General features: G+C 43.9%; 1 protein-coding gene across 1 annotated transcript in view; it reads left to right on the forward strand.

Moving 5' to 3' along the window:
• Positions 1-14,043, forward strand: part of LOC146197675 (Na(+)/citrate cotransporter-like) — a 76,758-nt gene that overhangs the window by 5,100 nt on the left and 57,615 nt on the right. Inside the window, exons 6-11 of the mRNA XM_084599590.1 lie at positions 523-592; positions 8,970-9,101; positions 9,188-9,307; positions 10,475-10,555; positions 11,728-11,835; positions 13,365-13,545. Of these exons, the coding sequence (XP_084455716.1) occupies positions 523-592; positions 8,970-9,101; positions 9,188-9,307; positions 10,475-10,555; positions 11,728-11,835; positions 13,365-13,545 (692 nt within the window). The remainder of the gene's footprint in view (positions 1-522; positions 593-8,969; positions 9,102-9,187; positions 9,308-10,474; positions 10,556-11,727; positions 11,836-13,364; positions 13,546-14,043) is intronic.

Raw genomic sequence — 14,043 nt, forward strand, 5'->3', positions numbered from 1 at the left:
CCAATGGATTCCGCTCGCTACAAATTTGTTAGGTGGCCATTTGAGTTTGAAGCTTTCGTCTTGCGGTAGTATAGCATGGTTCTCAACTTACAAATATTCAACAAAAAGTGCGGGTTGTGTTTGTTGAATTGCTCAGTAGTACATGGGAGATACAGAATGACGCCGCGGAAAATGTTCGTGAACTAAAATGAGCAATAAATGAATTTCGTTAAAATGAAGGGTGTTTGCACAGTGTTCAAAGGAGCTTCGGTGGGGGATTTAATAAAGTTCACGTGACTGAACACTTCATTTAAATGACACACGTTCAAGTGGTATTCTACTGCATAACAATGAGTGCGTCACATCCCTCTTCCAGTTTTGTGAAGGTTCTTGCGATGTATATATAAAAAAAATCAAATCAGTATTTCTTCATTCTTTTCTTTCTGTCATTTCTAATTTCATTGGTTTTTCAGCTTTAGACACGCCAGGGATTGAATGGTAGCGGCAAAGTGCGTCATGTTACGATTGTCTGCTTCCTTCCAGGCTGCGATGAAAAGAGACTGATTCAAGATGTGGAAAAAGCAGTCCCTTCAAAGTCAGCAAATGACATCAGGTATAGCTGTCCTTCCCTTCAACTCTCAGGTCATCGTGCTTTATGCCGAATTCATAACTTCGTTGAAACACTAAATATTCTAGTACCCACGGGATGCTTTATAATGCGAGCACAGATACGTACCGTTTATTGATAACAGATGCGCAAATTTATAATATTTTTACGCCATGTAGGGGCTTACTGAGGAATTTGAGAAAGACGAGCAGAGGCACGCGCAGACTGATCTGAGCTCTAAACCGTTTGCGACCAGCTTTAATCCGTCGAACTTTTGCCTGTATTAAAACTATTTCATCCGCAATATTTTATGAAAGCCCAAGATATAAACGTCCTGCATTCACTAGTACTGCGTCTCAGCCGCTGTGTAACAGCTTTTCCGCCTTTGTCTCCTCAAGAGTTTCTTCCAATGGCTACCACCCAAGCTACGCAGACCCAGGAACAGAGAGCTGAAGAAGAGAAGACATTGACCCATCAGCGAGAGCCGCGTACGTTTCACAATGAGCCCGAAGAGGACGTTGACAATGGCTCCGACATCATGAAATGTGCAGCAAGTGCAACCGTTAGACCTCCCCTACCCGCCTGTACAACGTTGTTTCCTTCCTTGCTGGCACAGCTATGGCCTGTTTTGAAAACTATGAGAAAATACTCGCTACCTGGAGCCGGTTTGTTGAAGAAATCACAACGTCCTTTAGAAATATTCTCGCGAAGAAGGAACGCGCTGCGCATCAACTTTCCCATAGAGCCCACTGCCCGGTGAGGCGTTCCCACGATATATCGAGGAAGTATTGAAACTTTGTCGCATTGTCAACTGGCATATGCTGGAAGTAGACAAGGTAGGAAAGCTTCTCAAGATGATTGCTGAGGACGCGTATAACAATGAACCATATTACAACTACGATATTGAGCGGACCCAGAAATCGACGTCGTACCCTTAACTATGTCCAGTAGCTTCCATCCCGTCTGGATGAAGTGCCTCATGGTGTACCTCGTTGCGCGTGCGTCGCCTCTCCTCGACTCCCAGGGGATCCTGCTATAAGCTACCAGAGCCGCCAGCCACTGATATGTTAAGACTGTGGGTGTAGCGGACGCATCTCCAGCTTTTGTCCGCGTCACCAACTTTCTCGATCCCCTGTACAACGAGCACCACACTTCAGGAACGACACCCAGAGGGAGCAGCCACCCGCTAACTCCTCTCGGCCTCCTTCCTCCAGCGCAATGCACACTTGTGTCCTATCGCAGCATCACTCCGACACCGCAGTGAAAAGGTCGTTAATCCTCACGTCGCCGTTTAGTTTCTCCACAGATGGGAAACTAGGTGGCGCGACCTGTGGAGGTAAGGTCGCCGGACGGTCAATTTTGCGAATGTCTTTCCCCCTCGTTATGCCAAAAAACAAAGTGTCAAGATGTGCAGGCAATGCTAAAACAGATGCTTTGGTCTATGCTGGTATCGCTGTGTCAGTTATGAACCTTTCATTTAAGAACCGCCTTTGACAGAAAGCAATGTTTCTGTGGGGCACAAATGGTACGTTTTGAGGAGTGAAACGTTAGTTCCGGTGCCTGTGACCAGCTTCAGTTGTGCTTGGCGGTGAGTGCTACAGTACACAATCCTTTGTATTAAGACGTGTCGCAGATGACGTGATCTTGAGTGTTGACTTTTTGCGCGAATTTCCGGCAAAAATAGACTTCAGTGCCGGTGAAATTTATTTGAAGCCGAACATGATTTCCGCAACAGTGGATAACATGCTACAGTATCATGAATGAGCTCTCTCCTTGGATTACGATGTGGTTCTGCTTGCGATGACGACAACATTTGTGGCCGTGGAATCATCCGAACATTTCGGGGGCAAATACTCAATAGTCGTCAAGCCAGATGTCTCGAACGGGGCAAAAAAAAAAACAAAACATATTTTAGTGCCACGCACCGTCGTGAAGACATGGGTGGCCGCGCACACCTCTGGACTGTGAACCTGTCAAAAGAGCCTGTTCATCTTCCTCCGTAACCCGTAACCCCTGGACACCAGTGAAACTATTTCTGATTGCAGAAGAGCCGCGAAACGGAAGTCTTAATATAGTGCTGAGCTTGAACGCATGGTCAGCAAATCGTTCCTGTCTAGTGCACGCCGTACGCTGCGAGACATTTTGGTGATTTATGCCCACGTATTCGACTTTCCCTCCAACGGCCTTGGTAGCAATTTCCCATCCTCTTGACTAGACCATAAAATTAACATAGGAAACATACATCCTATACCCCAGACACCTTAGTCTTACCGGCAAAGAGCAAGATAACTAAAGACCAGGCGTTCGAAATGCTGCAGAAAGGAATAGTCCGAGAATCTTCCAGTCCGTCAGCTGCACCTGGGAAAGTGGTGCGAAAAAAAAAAAAATTCGCGACGATTCTGCGTTCACTACCATCGTCTAAATGTGTGACAAAGACGTCTACCTATTAAGTCGCAGTGACAACGCAATTATTTCTCTTCCGTTATTTCTTCTCCGTTTGTTTTGCGACCTGGTTATTAGCCAATGCCGCTGCATCCGTTCGACCGTGAAAAAAACTGCTTTCGTAATCACAGATTGTTTTTACGAATTTAAGGCGATGCCGCTTGTAGGGGGCGCCGCAGCGAAACATGTGGGCTCCCTAGCCGCTTGGACTATGCAGCGCCCTTGCGACGTTCGAGCGATTTATGGGCAATGTCCTTAGTGACTTTAGGTCACGAACAAATATGCAAGTGGCACCTGGGTGATGTCATCATTTTTGACCATACCTTTTAAGAACGCATTGAGAGGCCTATATTGTTCTTGAATGCACCTACAAAGCGGGACTCATTCTGAACTCAAATAAGTGCCTTTTTGGGGAACGATAAACTAGTTCTTGGCTGCTTGGTCAACAAGAATGGTATCAGGCAGAATCTGCAGAAGACCACTGTAGTACAAGATTTCGAAACTCCACACATCCTGAAAAGCCTTCCAAGCTTCCTCAGACTCTCTTCTTATTTTCGTCGCCTCATTGCTGGCTTTGTGCCACATTGCCCACCTACTCAAATGGGATGTGATAGGGCTTAGTGAGGTTAGGATGTGAAATGAGGATATACTATATTAAAGGGCGGACATGTATTGTGTTAGCAGGGTTTACCGGAGACACGGGAACTAGGAGCAGGGTTCCTTGTCAATACGGATATAGCTGGTAGTATAGAGGAACTCTATAGCATTAATGAGAGAGTCACAGGCATCGTAATGGAGCTTATAAGCGCATAAACTGAAGGTTGTGCAGAACTACTCGCCTACATGTAGTCATGATGACTGGGAAGGAAGGAACAGCTCAAACAGACGGAACGTGTAGGAAGGCGAGACAGACACATTAGGTGTCAACATGAACCAACCAGCCCGACAAAGCCCTCTTCATGATGACTAGGCAGTCGAAAGCTTTTACCAAGGTGTAGAATTGGCAATGGGGAAAGCAAAGACCCAGTATACTTTACGAATGGGTGACTTCAGTGCCTAGGTAGGAAAAAAGCGGACAGGAGACCAGGCAGTGGGTGACTATGGCATTGGTTGTAGGAGTAGCAGGGGTAGTTACTAGTTGAATTTTAAAAGCGCAATAACTTAGGAATCATGAATACCTTCTTCAGAAAATGAAAAAAAATTGGAAGTGGACATAGAAATTTTCTAGTGGATATTGACATCATACTGATATTGACATCATACTGTGTTTTAACCCCAGAATTATGCAGGGTGTAGAGGTAAACGGAAAGGTGCGATGCAGTGACCGCTCAAATTAGTCTATTGGTATGAAGGCAGAACGAAACAGATTAGTAAAAAGAAGTAAATAAACAATTTAGTGTTGAGGTGGATGGCAGAATTCAGGATCTCGCTACACAATAGACATTCAGATTTAACCGAGGATAGTGACCTTATGTCTTTTATTGTGGGCACGAATCCAAGAGAAGGAATGGGGTCGCTCTCATAGTAAACAGAAGAATGGGTAAAGCAGTGCTAGGGTACAACCCCAAAAACTACCGAATGATTTCACTTCGAATCCAAGGTCACCCTTTCAACATAACAGTTATCCAAGTCTATGCACCGACCACTACTGCTGAAGAAGCTGACGTTGAGAGATTTTATGCGAACTTACAATGCTTTTTAGACCGCACCCCATCATCAGACATCGTTTTTCTCATAGGAGACTGGAATGCTAAGGTCGGGAGTGAAGAAATATCCGGAAATATAGGCAAGTTCGGTCTTAGCGAGCCAAATGAAGCTGGGCAGAGGCTCGTAGAATTTTGTCAAGAAAACAACCTGACCATAGCGAATACTCATTTTCAAAACCACAAGAGGCGCCTGTACACATGGACTTCACCGGATGGTCTGTACAGGAATCAGATCGATTATATTCTTTGCCGGCAGAGATGGAGAAGCGCTATACAAACAGTAAAAACAAGGCCTGGGGCTGATTGTGGCACCGGTCATCAGCTTCTTGTTGCCAAAATTAAGCTTCGATTGAGGAAAACGCAGAAAACTAGAAGGCCTTTCAGGTATGATCTGAATCAATCCATTAGAATATGCTGTGGAAGTGAGGAATCGATTTCAAGAATTAGATCTAAAAGACACAGAGCCCGAAGAGATGTGGACTGATGTTCGTGATATAATACAAGAAGTTGCTACTAAGGTAGTTCCAAAGCAAAAGAAATGCAAGAAAGCAAACTGGTTATCTGCAGAGGCTTTGCAAATAGCTGAGGAGAGGAGGATGGCAAAAGTTATGGGGGAAAGAGAAAGATACAAGGTTCTCAATGCGGATTTTCAGAAAATAGCAAGGAGAGATAAGAATGCCTTCCTGAAAATACAGTGCCAAGTAGTTGAGGACAACAGCCAATGGAGGAACACAAGAGGTCTGTATAAGACAATCAAAGATATCAAAGGAAGCTTCTATGCTAAGCTGGGCGTGATAAAGGACAAACGAGGCAAGGACCTCACTGAAGCCTCAGAGATAAAGAAGGGGTGGCAGGAATACACAGAAGAACTGTACAAGAAGGACCCGAATGTGCAAACCCAACATAAGACGGTTGTGATTACTGATCTCGAGCCGGGCATCCTGAAGAGTGAAGTGGAATGGGCCTTAGCCAGCCTTGCTAAGAACAAAGCTAGCGGAATTGATGGCATTCCAGCTGAGTTGCTTCAAAACCTCAATCATGACGCTGTTAACATTCTGCATACATTATGTCAGAAGATTTGGACAACGCTGCAGTGGCCACAGGATTGGAGGAGGTCAATTTACATCCCCATTCCAAAGAGAGGCAGTGCCAAAGATTGTTCCAACTACCGCACGATCGCGCTTATTTCGCATGGTGATGTTGAAAATCCTTCAAGGTAGGCTGCAGCAGTATGTGGATCGGGAGCTTCCGGACGTGCAAGCTGGGTTTCGCAAGGGCAGAGGAACTAGAGACCAAATTGCCAACCTTCACTGGATCATGGAAAAAGCAAGAGAGTTTCAGAAACCCATCTACTTCTGCTTTATTGATTATGCGAAAGCGTTTGACGGCGTAGATCACAGCAGACTGTGGCAAGCTCTTTAAGAGATGGGAGTTCCAATTCACCTCATCTGTCTCCTCAGGAACCTGTATGAAGGGTAAGAGGCCACAGTCAGAACTGGGCATGGTCTTACTGATTGGTTTCTGATCGAGAAAGGAGTGAGGCAAGGCTGCATACTGTCGCCCTGCCTATTTAACCTATGCAGAGTGCATCATGAGGAAGGCCGGTCTGGACGAGTCTTCAGATAGAGTGAAGATAGCTGGAAAACGTATCAACAACCTTAGATATGCGGATGATACCACTTTAATGGCAGAAAGTGAAGTGGAACTCAAGAGACTTCTGATGCGCGTACAAGACGAGAGTGAGAAGTTTGGGCTTAAACTGAACATTAAAAATACAAAGATCATGGCGTTTTGCCCTATCAAGTCCTGAGCATCAATGGACAAGAAGTGGAGGCTGTGACAGATTTTTTGTTCTTGGGCTCCAAGTTTACCTCGGAAGGAGACTGCAGCCATGAAATTAGGAGACGCCTGCTTCTGGGAAAGAGAGCAATGGTTAGCCTTGATCGCCTAGTAAAGAGCAGAGACATTAGTCTGCCAACCAAGATCCGTATAACTCGTGCTATGGTCTTTCCAGTTGTGATGTATGGATGCGAGAGTTGGACTGTGAAAAAGGCTGACCGCCGAAGAATTGACGCGTTTGAATTGTGGTGGTGGCGAAGACTCTTGAGAGTTCCTTGGACTGCCAGAAGATCAAATCAGTCGATATTGTGGACCATAAACCCTGACTGCTCATTGGAGGGTCAAATTCTAAAGTTAAAGCTCAGCTACTTTGGTCATCTGATGAGAAGAGAGGAGTCGCTGGAGAAAGATTTGATGTTGGGAAAGGTTGAGGGTCGCCGGAGAAGGGGTAGGCAGCGAACGCGATGGTTAGATGGCATCTTCGAGGCACTGCAGATGAAGTTATGTGATGTTAGGAAGGTAGTGAGAGACCGGAAAGCTTGGCGTGACATGGTACATAGGGTCACGAAGAGTCGGACACGACTGAACGACTGAACTGAACTGAACTGAGTGACCTTAACCTAGAAGCAATGAGCAATAATTTCAGAGATATCATTACTAAGTGCGCAGTAGAAATAGGCGGTAGGACAGTTAGATAGCATACCGGTAAACTATCTAGGAGGCTAAAGACTTGATTTAGAAATGCCAAAGTCTGAAAGCTTCCAACCCAACGGACATGATAGAACTGGCAGATGATATCCAAGCTAATCAATAAGCGTAAATTGGCTGACATACGAAAGTATAACATTGAGCGTGCTCTAAAGAACGGGGATAGCCTTAAAGCGGTGAAGAGGAAGTTAGATATAGGCAAAAATCAGATACATGCGCTAAGGTACAAGGCAGGAAATCTCATCACGAATATGGACAGGATACTCAAAGTAGCCGAGGAGTTCTGTACTGATCTATACAGTAATCGAAGCAGTCAAGACAATAATCAGATTGACAGTAATGGAGAACAACCAGATGTTCCGCCAGTGATGGAGCACGAGGTTAACCAAGTTTTAGAAACTATGAAAAGGGGGAAAGCACATGGGGAGGATCAGGTAACTACAGATTTGTTGAAGGATAGGGGGGGGGGGGGATATCGTGTTAGAAAAACTGGGCACCCTTTATATGCGATGCCTGATGAAATTGTACCGGAAGCATGTAAAAATGCCAACGTTCTCTTAATTGATAAGGAAGGGGACGCTAAGGAATTGAAAAATTGCAGACCAATCAGCTTACTGTCTGTTACATAGAAGGTGTTTACTAAGGTAATCGTAAAGAGCATCAGGGCAATCTTGTACTTCAACCAAGCAAAACACCAAGCAGGTTTTTGGGAAGGGTGCTCTACTATTGATCATATTCATACCATAAACCAGGTGATAGAAAAATGCTCGCTATATAACCAACCTTTATACAAGCATTAATTGATTACGAAAAAGCATTTTACTCACTAGAAACCACAGGGGTCATGCAGGCATTGCGAAATCAGGGTGTAGAAGAGCCGTACGTGAAAGTGCTGGAATATATCTGTAGTGGCTGAACAGCAACCATAGTTCAAAAGCATTTGACTCAGTATAAACCTCGGCAGTCATACAGGCAGCCGTATGTAAAAGTACTGCATAGCAACCATAGTTCTGAAAGTACCAAAATTCCCATAAGGCAAGGAGACCCGATTTCCCCAGTACTGTTCACAGCTTGCTTGAAGAAGGTATTATATATATATGCAGCGCAGCCTGCTCACCAGGGCCCGGGAGACAGCCCAGGCCAATAGTATCCTGGACTGAGGAAACCACCCACGCTATTCCGTTAAACAATTAAAGTTTACTCTCTCTCTCTCCTGCCTTTAAGGCAGAGAAGGGGTCGCTTAAGATGTCAGTTTAATGCAACGACATGTATAATTGCAAAGAAGCAAGGATACGTGTACGTCTACCGGAAAAAATGTATTGTGTTGTTACTGGTACAGTGAGGAAGTTTGCGGAGATCAAGTGGGTGCAGCTAGCAAAGGACGGAATAATTGGAGGGATAATAGACAGGCATTTGCCCTGCAGTGAGTGTAGTCAAATTAAAGATGGTGATGATCATCTGTCAACTCGGCAACGCTGTATCAACCATGAAAGGTGAAAATAGAAGAATGCAGCGTAACATATCAGCTTCAGAAGTGTTTTTCGGGTTTTTGCAGATTTATCTGTTACCGATGTATCTGATACAGAAGGGCATTGTTGCTGATCGCTCCTAAGTGTTCGATAGTCTTACCGGGCAATGTCCGCAATTTCTCCTTTTCTTGTATCATTGAAGCTGTTCTTCAATTACAGGTGTGACGATAGACGTACCAAACTTCTACGTGTCACCATGGTGCTCGGTGTAGCATATGCAACTAGTATCGGCGGTACGGGGACACTAGTCGGAACTGCACCTAACGTCGTCTTAAAAGGCATCTTTGATGAGTAAGCGCGCTTTAATAAAACTGAGCATTCTTACTTTCCGTGTTTACTGCCGTCAGTGTACTTATGATCAGGTTGCGAAAATGTAGCATTTTTCCAGGCTCTACGGAGATTACCTTTGTCACGTGGCTTCTGTATAACGCACCCACGATGCTGCTATGCGTTCTGCTCAGCTGGGCGTACATGCAGTGGAATGCAAGAGATGCCATGTGAGTCTTTATATCAGCGTATGCGATCGTTTACTTCACTATATTTTTGTTTATTTCAGAAGTTTGTAAAATAGCTGTTATTTCCCGATGGGTTCTTTGTTGTACTTAGGCTTTCTTTTTGAAATTATCTAGGCCCAAAATGCTCAATTAACGATGGAAGCGATGACAAAACAAAAGCGCTGACGGGCCCAGTGTCATCTTTTCCAAGCGCACTGTGTTCGATCTACAATGAACAAATACAAGTTTGCACAAATCTGGAACAAAAGTCAAGTTGAAATCGGCTCTATCTTCAGCATTCCTATTTTTGTCGTCCAATAGGTCGCTGCCCTACGCGCCTGTTTGACATTTCCGGCATTTGAATTCAGGTGCTAAAGTCTGCCAGTGGATTTAGTCTCATTGGAGGCAACTGATCACCTAGAAACGGAAACAAAAAGTAGTTTTCAGGAACATATTCCTGAACGAGATTTGTCAGTGTTGAAGACCCTTAAAAATCTGCGAAATTTTCTCGATTCTAGGTTCGCAATTTGGTACACGGTGACTGTGCATATCAGTGAATGCAGAATGTGGATGGAGGTCGATTTGCGATAGTACACGAAAATTGATTTAGGCTGGTAATGCGGAGTACCTAAACGAAATGGGGATCGATGAGGAGTGCCTAAACAATATTACGAACCCAGTTTTCAAACTACACAGCCTTTGGTTGTTAGTTAGCGGCTGAAGCGGTAATCTGTCATCCTAACTTGGCCGTTTCGGGACGATGCACGACCTCGAAGAGCGAGATACCACATTCGCTGTTGCAATCATTCGATGCGAAAATCAAAGGCAATTTTAACATTATCCCAATTGCAGTTTTCACTCCTGAAATTTCGCTGCCATCTGATATATATTTAGTAACCTTTTTCTTGACTGACCAGAACTATGAAGTTTTTGCGCAATGAGAACTACTTCCTGTTTGTTTGCGAATAAGCTGTTTTAAACCCTTAGTCCTCGGTCGCTGCTGGCCGTAAAGGTCACCAATTTGGCAGCCGTTCATCTGAGGCCAACAACTAATTCGGCTCAGATTTTATATTTGATGCTTCCTCTATATCCGGGCACCTCTGTAAACGTACAGGTAAGTTTCAGAATAAAAAAAATCCCAATTGCTTTGGCGCTCTTTGTGTGGAACAGGTCAAGCCAGCCAGGTACTTCGACGGAAGAAAAGGTCCGCGAAGAAATCGCCAGGCGATACAAAGAACTTGGAAAGATCAGGCATGTATGGCATTTCTATGCACGTTGTTTACTGTGTGATTAGATATGAGCACTGCACAAAACTCTGTGTTCGATACATATTACCGAATAAAACCTTTTTGCACAGGTAACGTACGTTTAAACAAGTTTATAAAACGCGAAGCCTTCTTCCCTATGTATATAAAGACGGCTCATGAGAGAACGAAGACAATGTCATTCCTAGAAAGCCATCGTTTAGGTGAATACTCAGTGAAACGAAAGTGTAAATAAGATAAAAAGGAGGCTTTATGTAATTACAAATATTTCACAAAAAAAAAAGTTTTAGTTTCAAAACTAATACAGGTAAGATCAACAAGATAAGTGAAATTTAGCCTATCTAGAGCACTAGTGAACAGAGGAGGCTGCAGGTCCTCTGGGGAATTACAAATAAAGAACAATGGTCCAAATGAAAAAGAAAAGAAGTCGAAGAGAGGGCGATTTATTATTAACTGTGGACGACTCAAAAGGTTCTAAGACATGTGGTTGTTACCTTTTTCTTTTTGTAGAGGAGCAATTTTTTCTTAACCGCGTATAAACCTTTACGAAATTTAAATTTAACAAAATAGCGACTTCTCAGAATTATTTGAGTACTAACATGCCACTTTGGATGCATAGGGACACACAGCTTAAGTTGTCACGTTTATATCCAGTTTAAATTTCTGTGGTTAGCCGAGAGTAGAGCGTTACCGACATATTCCGATATATGCACACTGGGTTTACAAATTACTGCCTCTGTGTAAGCTGTAATGAGAGAGAACATACAGCGGAAGGTAGGCACTGGTTTAATGCGAATAACACATTTGAGATAACAGTTAGAAACCTGCAATGGTAAATGTGTTTATTGGCCTGGCTGGTCAAGTTTAATCCTTAAAATGTTTATATATATATGTGTGTGCGAACGGAAGCGCCACAAGGTCCTTAAGAGACATAAACAAAGTGTTGCTTGTTAGCGGGTACAGATGCTGCCCTAAATTTGTGCTTTTCCGACTCACTGAAGATAGCATAATGACAATGCTACGATGCTCAGTTTATGATTGAATTAGATACTATAGCGCACCGCTGCTCTTTGACTGATCTAGGGTTTCGCATTTTTCTTTGCAATATTATGATCGTGCCCATAACAGGAGCCTTTTTAATCCTGTGGCTGTTTGTAGCTTTGCGGAGTCCTGCGTGTGTGTGCTGATGGCGGCAATGATTCTCCTCTGGTTCGCTATGAAGCCTCAGATATTTCCAGGTTGGGTGGACGCCCTTCCTCATGGAAAGTAAGTTTCGTAGCATTATCGTTTTGGTGATTATGGCGTTTAACTGAGAACCTGATTCACCTGACACACCTTCCTATGACTTGCGTGTACATTTTCCTAATCATGGGATGAAAAATTAAAAGTCTCGAAGAATTGTGTATGATGTCCACACTGTAATGTCGCATCTACTTTCTCACAAAATTGTTTTCGGTCGTATTCCCCGGTTGTCTCTGAGAAGGACTTCTGAGACAGCGCTCAAGAAAGAGAGCACTGTGACAGTTATGCGCACGCAAAAGCCAGCGTCTGTGTCTGTAAACCACATAGGACGTGCATGAATTCATCACAAGGCAAACGGTACGAGCGACAGGTATGTCACTCCTGAAAATGATTGCGCTACTCATAGGCGCTCTTTTCAGTTATTGGTGCGATGAATTCTCAAGCGCACAAAAGACATCGTCAAAAAACGGTCGATATCGCTTTAGGGTGTAAGGATTTTAATACAAGAATGTGTCAGCTTAAAGGAAAGAACCTTGATATTGATAAATTTCTTCAATATGATGTGTCACAGCAAGAGTCCCTTGAAAAGAAGTTCTGGGGCTGAAGTGCGAAGTGGATCTCGTCACATCACAAAACTGTCACAAATCGGTCACAAATCGATCGACTAGCCCTGCTTCGATTGGTCGATTCTAATTGGCGGACCTGTCGATCCATTGGAAGGGGCTGATTACAGGTTTATTAATACGATCGCTGCGCAATTCGGCCCCAAATATCACTTCAGGAGCGCAACACTAATGATCGGGAGAAAGCCGATAAATAGGCGTGTGGCCCTGCGTTTATTCGAGTGATCACGCTATGAAAATTGCTTCTACAATGATCGTGATAGCAAAAACATTTGGACACTGAAGTGGCGCGCTAAATGGTACGCCTTTATAGCGTTAATGCTTCCTTCAGCGGCCTGGTGATCTCTTCGCACATCACTTGAAGACACTTGATGCAAAATGTTTGGTTTTATTCCTTTTTACTCACCACAAGACAAATAAGACCTCTCTTTAGCCACGTCAAACAAGCCGTTTCGAAGGCGTAGGAGTAGTGTGTTTTATGGGGGGACCAAGGGTCCCAGGTTCGATAGTCATCTGATCAGGTGTAACTTCTATTCATCAGATTTTATTTTTTTTGTACCATTATATGGCGCAATGACCTTTGTGTCATGTTGAGACCTTATAATCGCAACGTTTCTTATGCTTTGCTTACTTTCAATTCCATGGGATGCCAGAACCATCTAAACAAATACAGAGTTTGTCGGCTCAAGGCCGGCTACTATTCAGTGCCGACTTTTCTGCCGGGCAGGAGCCTTAACGTTAATGTGTTAATATGCATTCAACAGATTGTTTGTCTTTATAACGAGAATTCTAGGCAGGGCTTTTAATTATGCATTCTTTTCGATGCGTGCAGTCAGATAATCGAAAAACAACTAGTTGTGCCACCGATTTCAATGCAATGTTTTATTCAGTTATTCAGAACACTAATTCCCTTTGCACGCATGGCTGTAGCCTGCTGCAGAACAGTGTCCCAGTCGTCCTGGCCACCCTGGTGCTGTTTGTGGTACCCAGAGATCCTCGCAACCCATGGCAGTCGCCACCGCTGCTCACCTGGCCGGAGGCGGTGGAGCGTGTTCGCTGGGGCGTCATGATCCTCGTCGGAGGAGGCATGACTCTCGCCGAAGCGTGCAAGGTTGGTCGGCTCTCTAGTCTGGTTTGCTATTAGATTGCTCAATAACATTTTATCAGTATTGTAGCGCTGTTATTAACCTATAGTAGGCGGCTGCGCTGTACTAAGCACTGTATATAGTGCTGAATTCTTAGAGTGAGCGTTAGCATTGAACCGAAAATGGCCGAACTTTGCGCATTGCGGAATAAACAAGGAAAAAGAAACACTTTACTAAATAGGGGGTGGTACCCGGTGGGATGTGAGGGAGGGTGCTTTAACGTTTCTCAATATGCGCTGGCACAAAAGCTTGAAACTTCGCTGTATATTATATGAATAAGCCGTCATCAAGCATATCAAGTTTTGTTACTAAATTATTAAAATTTGCAATGCAACGTATTGCAAAAAGTACATTTGCAAAAACAAAGAAACTTTTTTATTAGAACAACAAAAATCCACTAATCTCCGTTATTATACGCACTTTTGACTGAACCAGAATGATTGCGCATGCACGGCTTTTTCATG

This window comes from Amblyomma maculatum, chromosome 3 (genome assembly GCF_055883805.1).
Source record: "Amblyomma maculatum isolate TAMU_Amacu chromosome 3, ASM5588380v1, whole genome shotgun sequence".
Taxonomy (NCBI): domain Eukaryota; kingdom Metazoa; phylum Arthropoda; class Arachnida; order Ixodida; family Ixodidae; genus Amblyomma; species Amblyomma maculatum.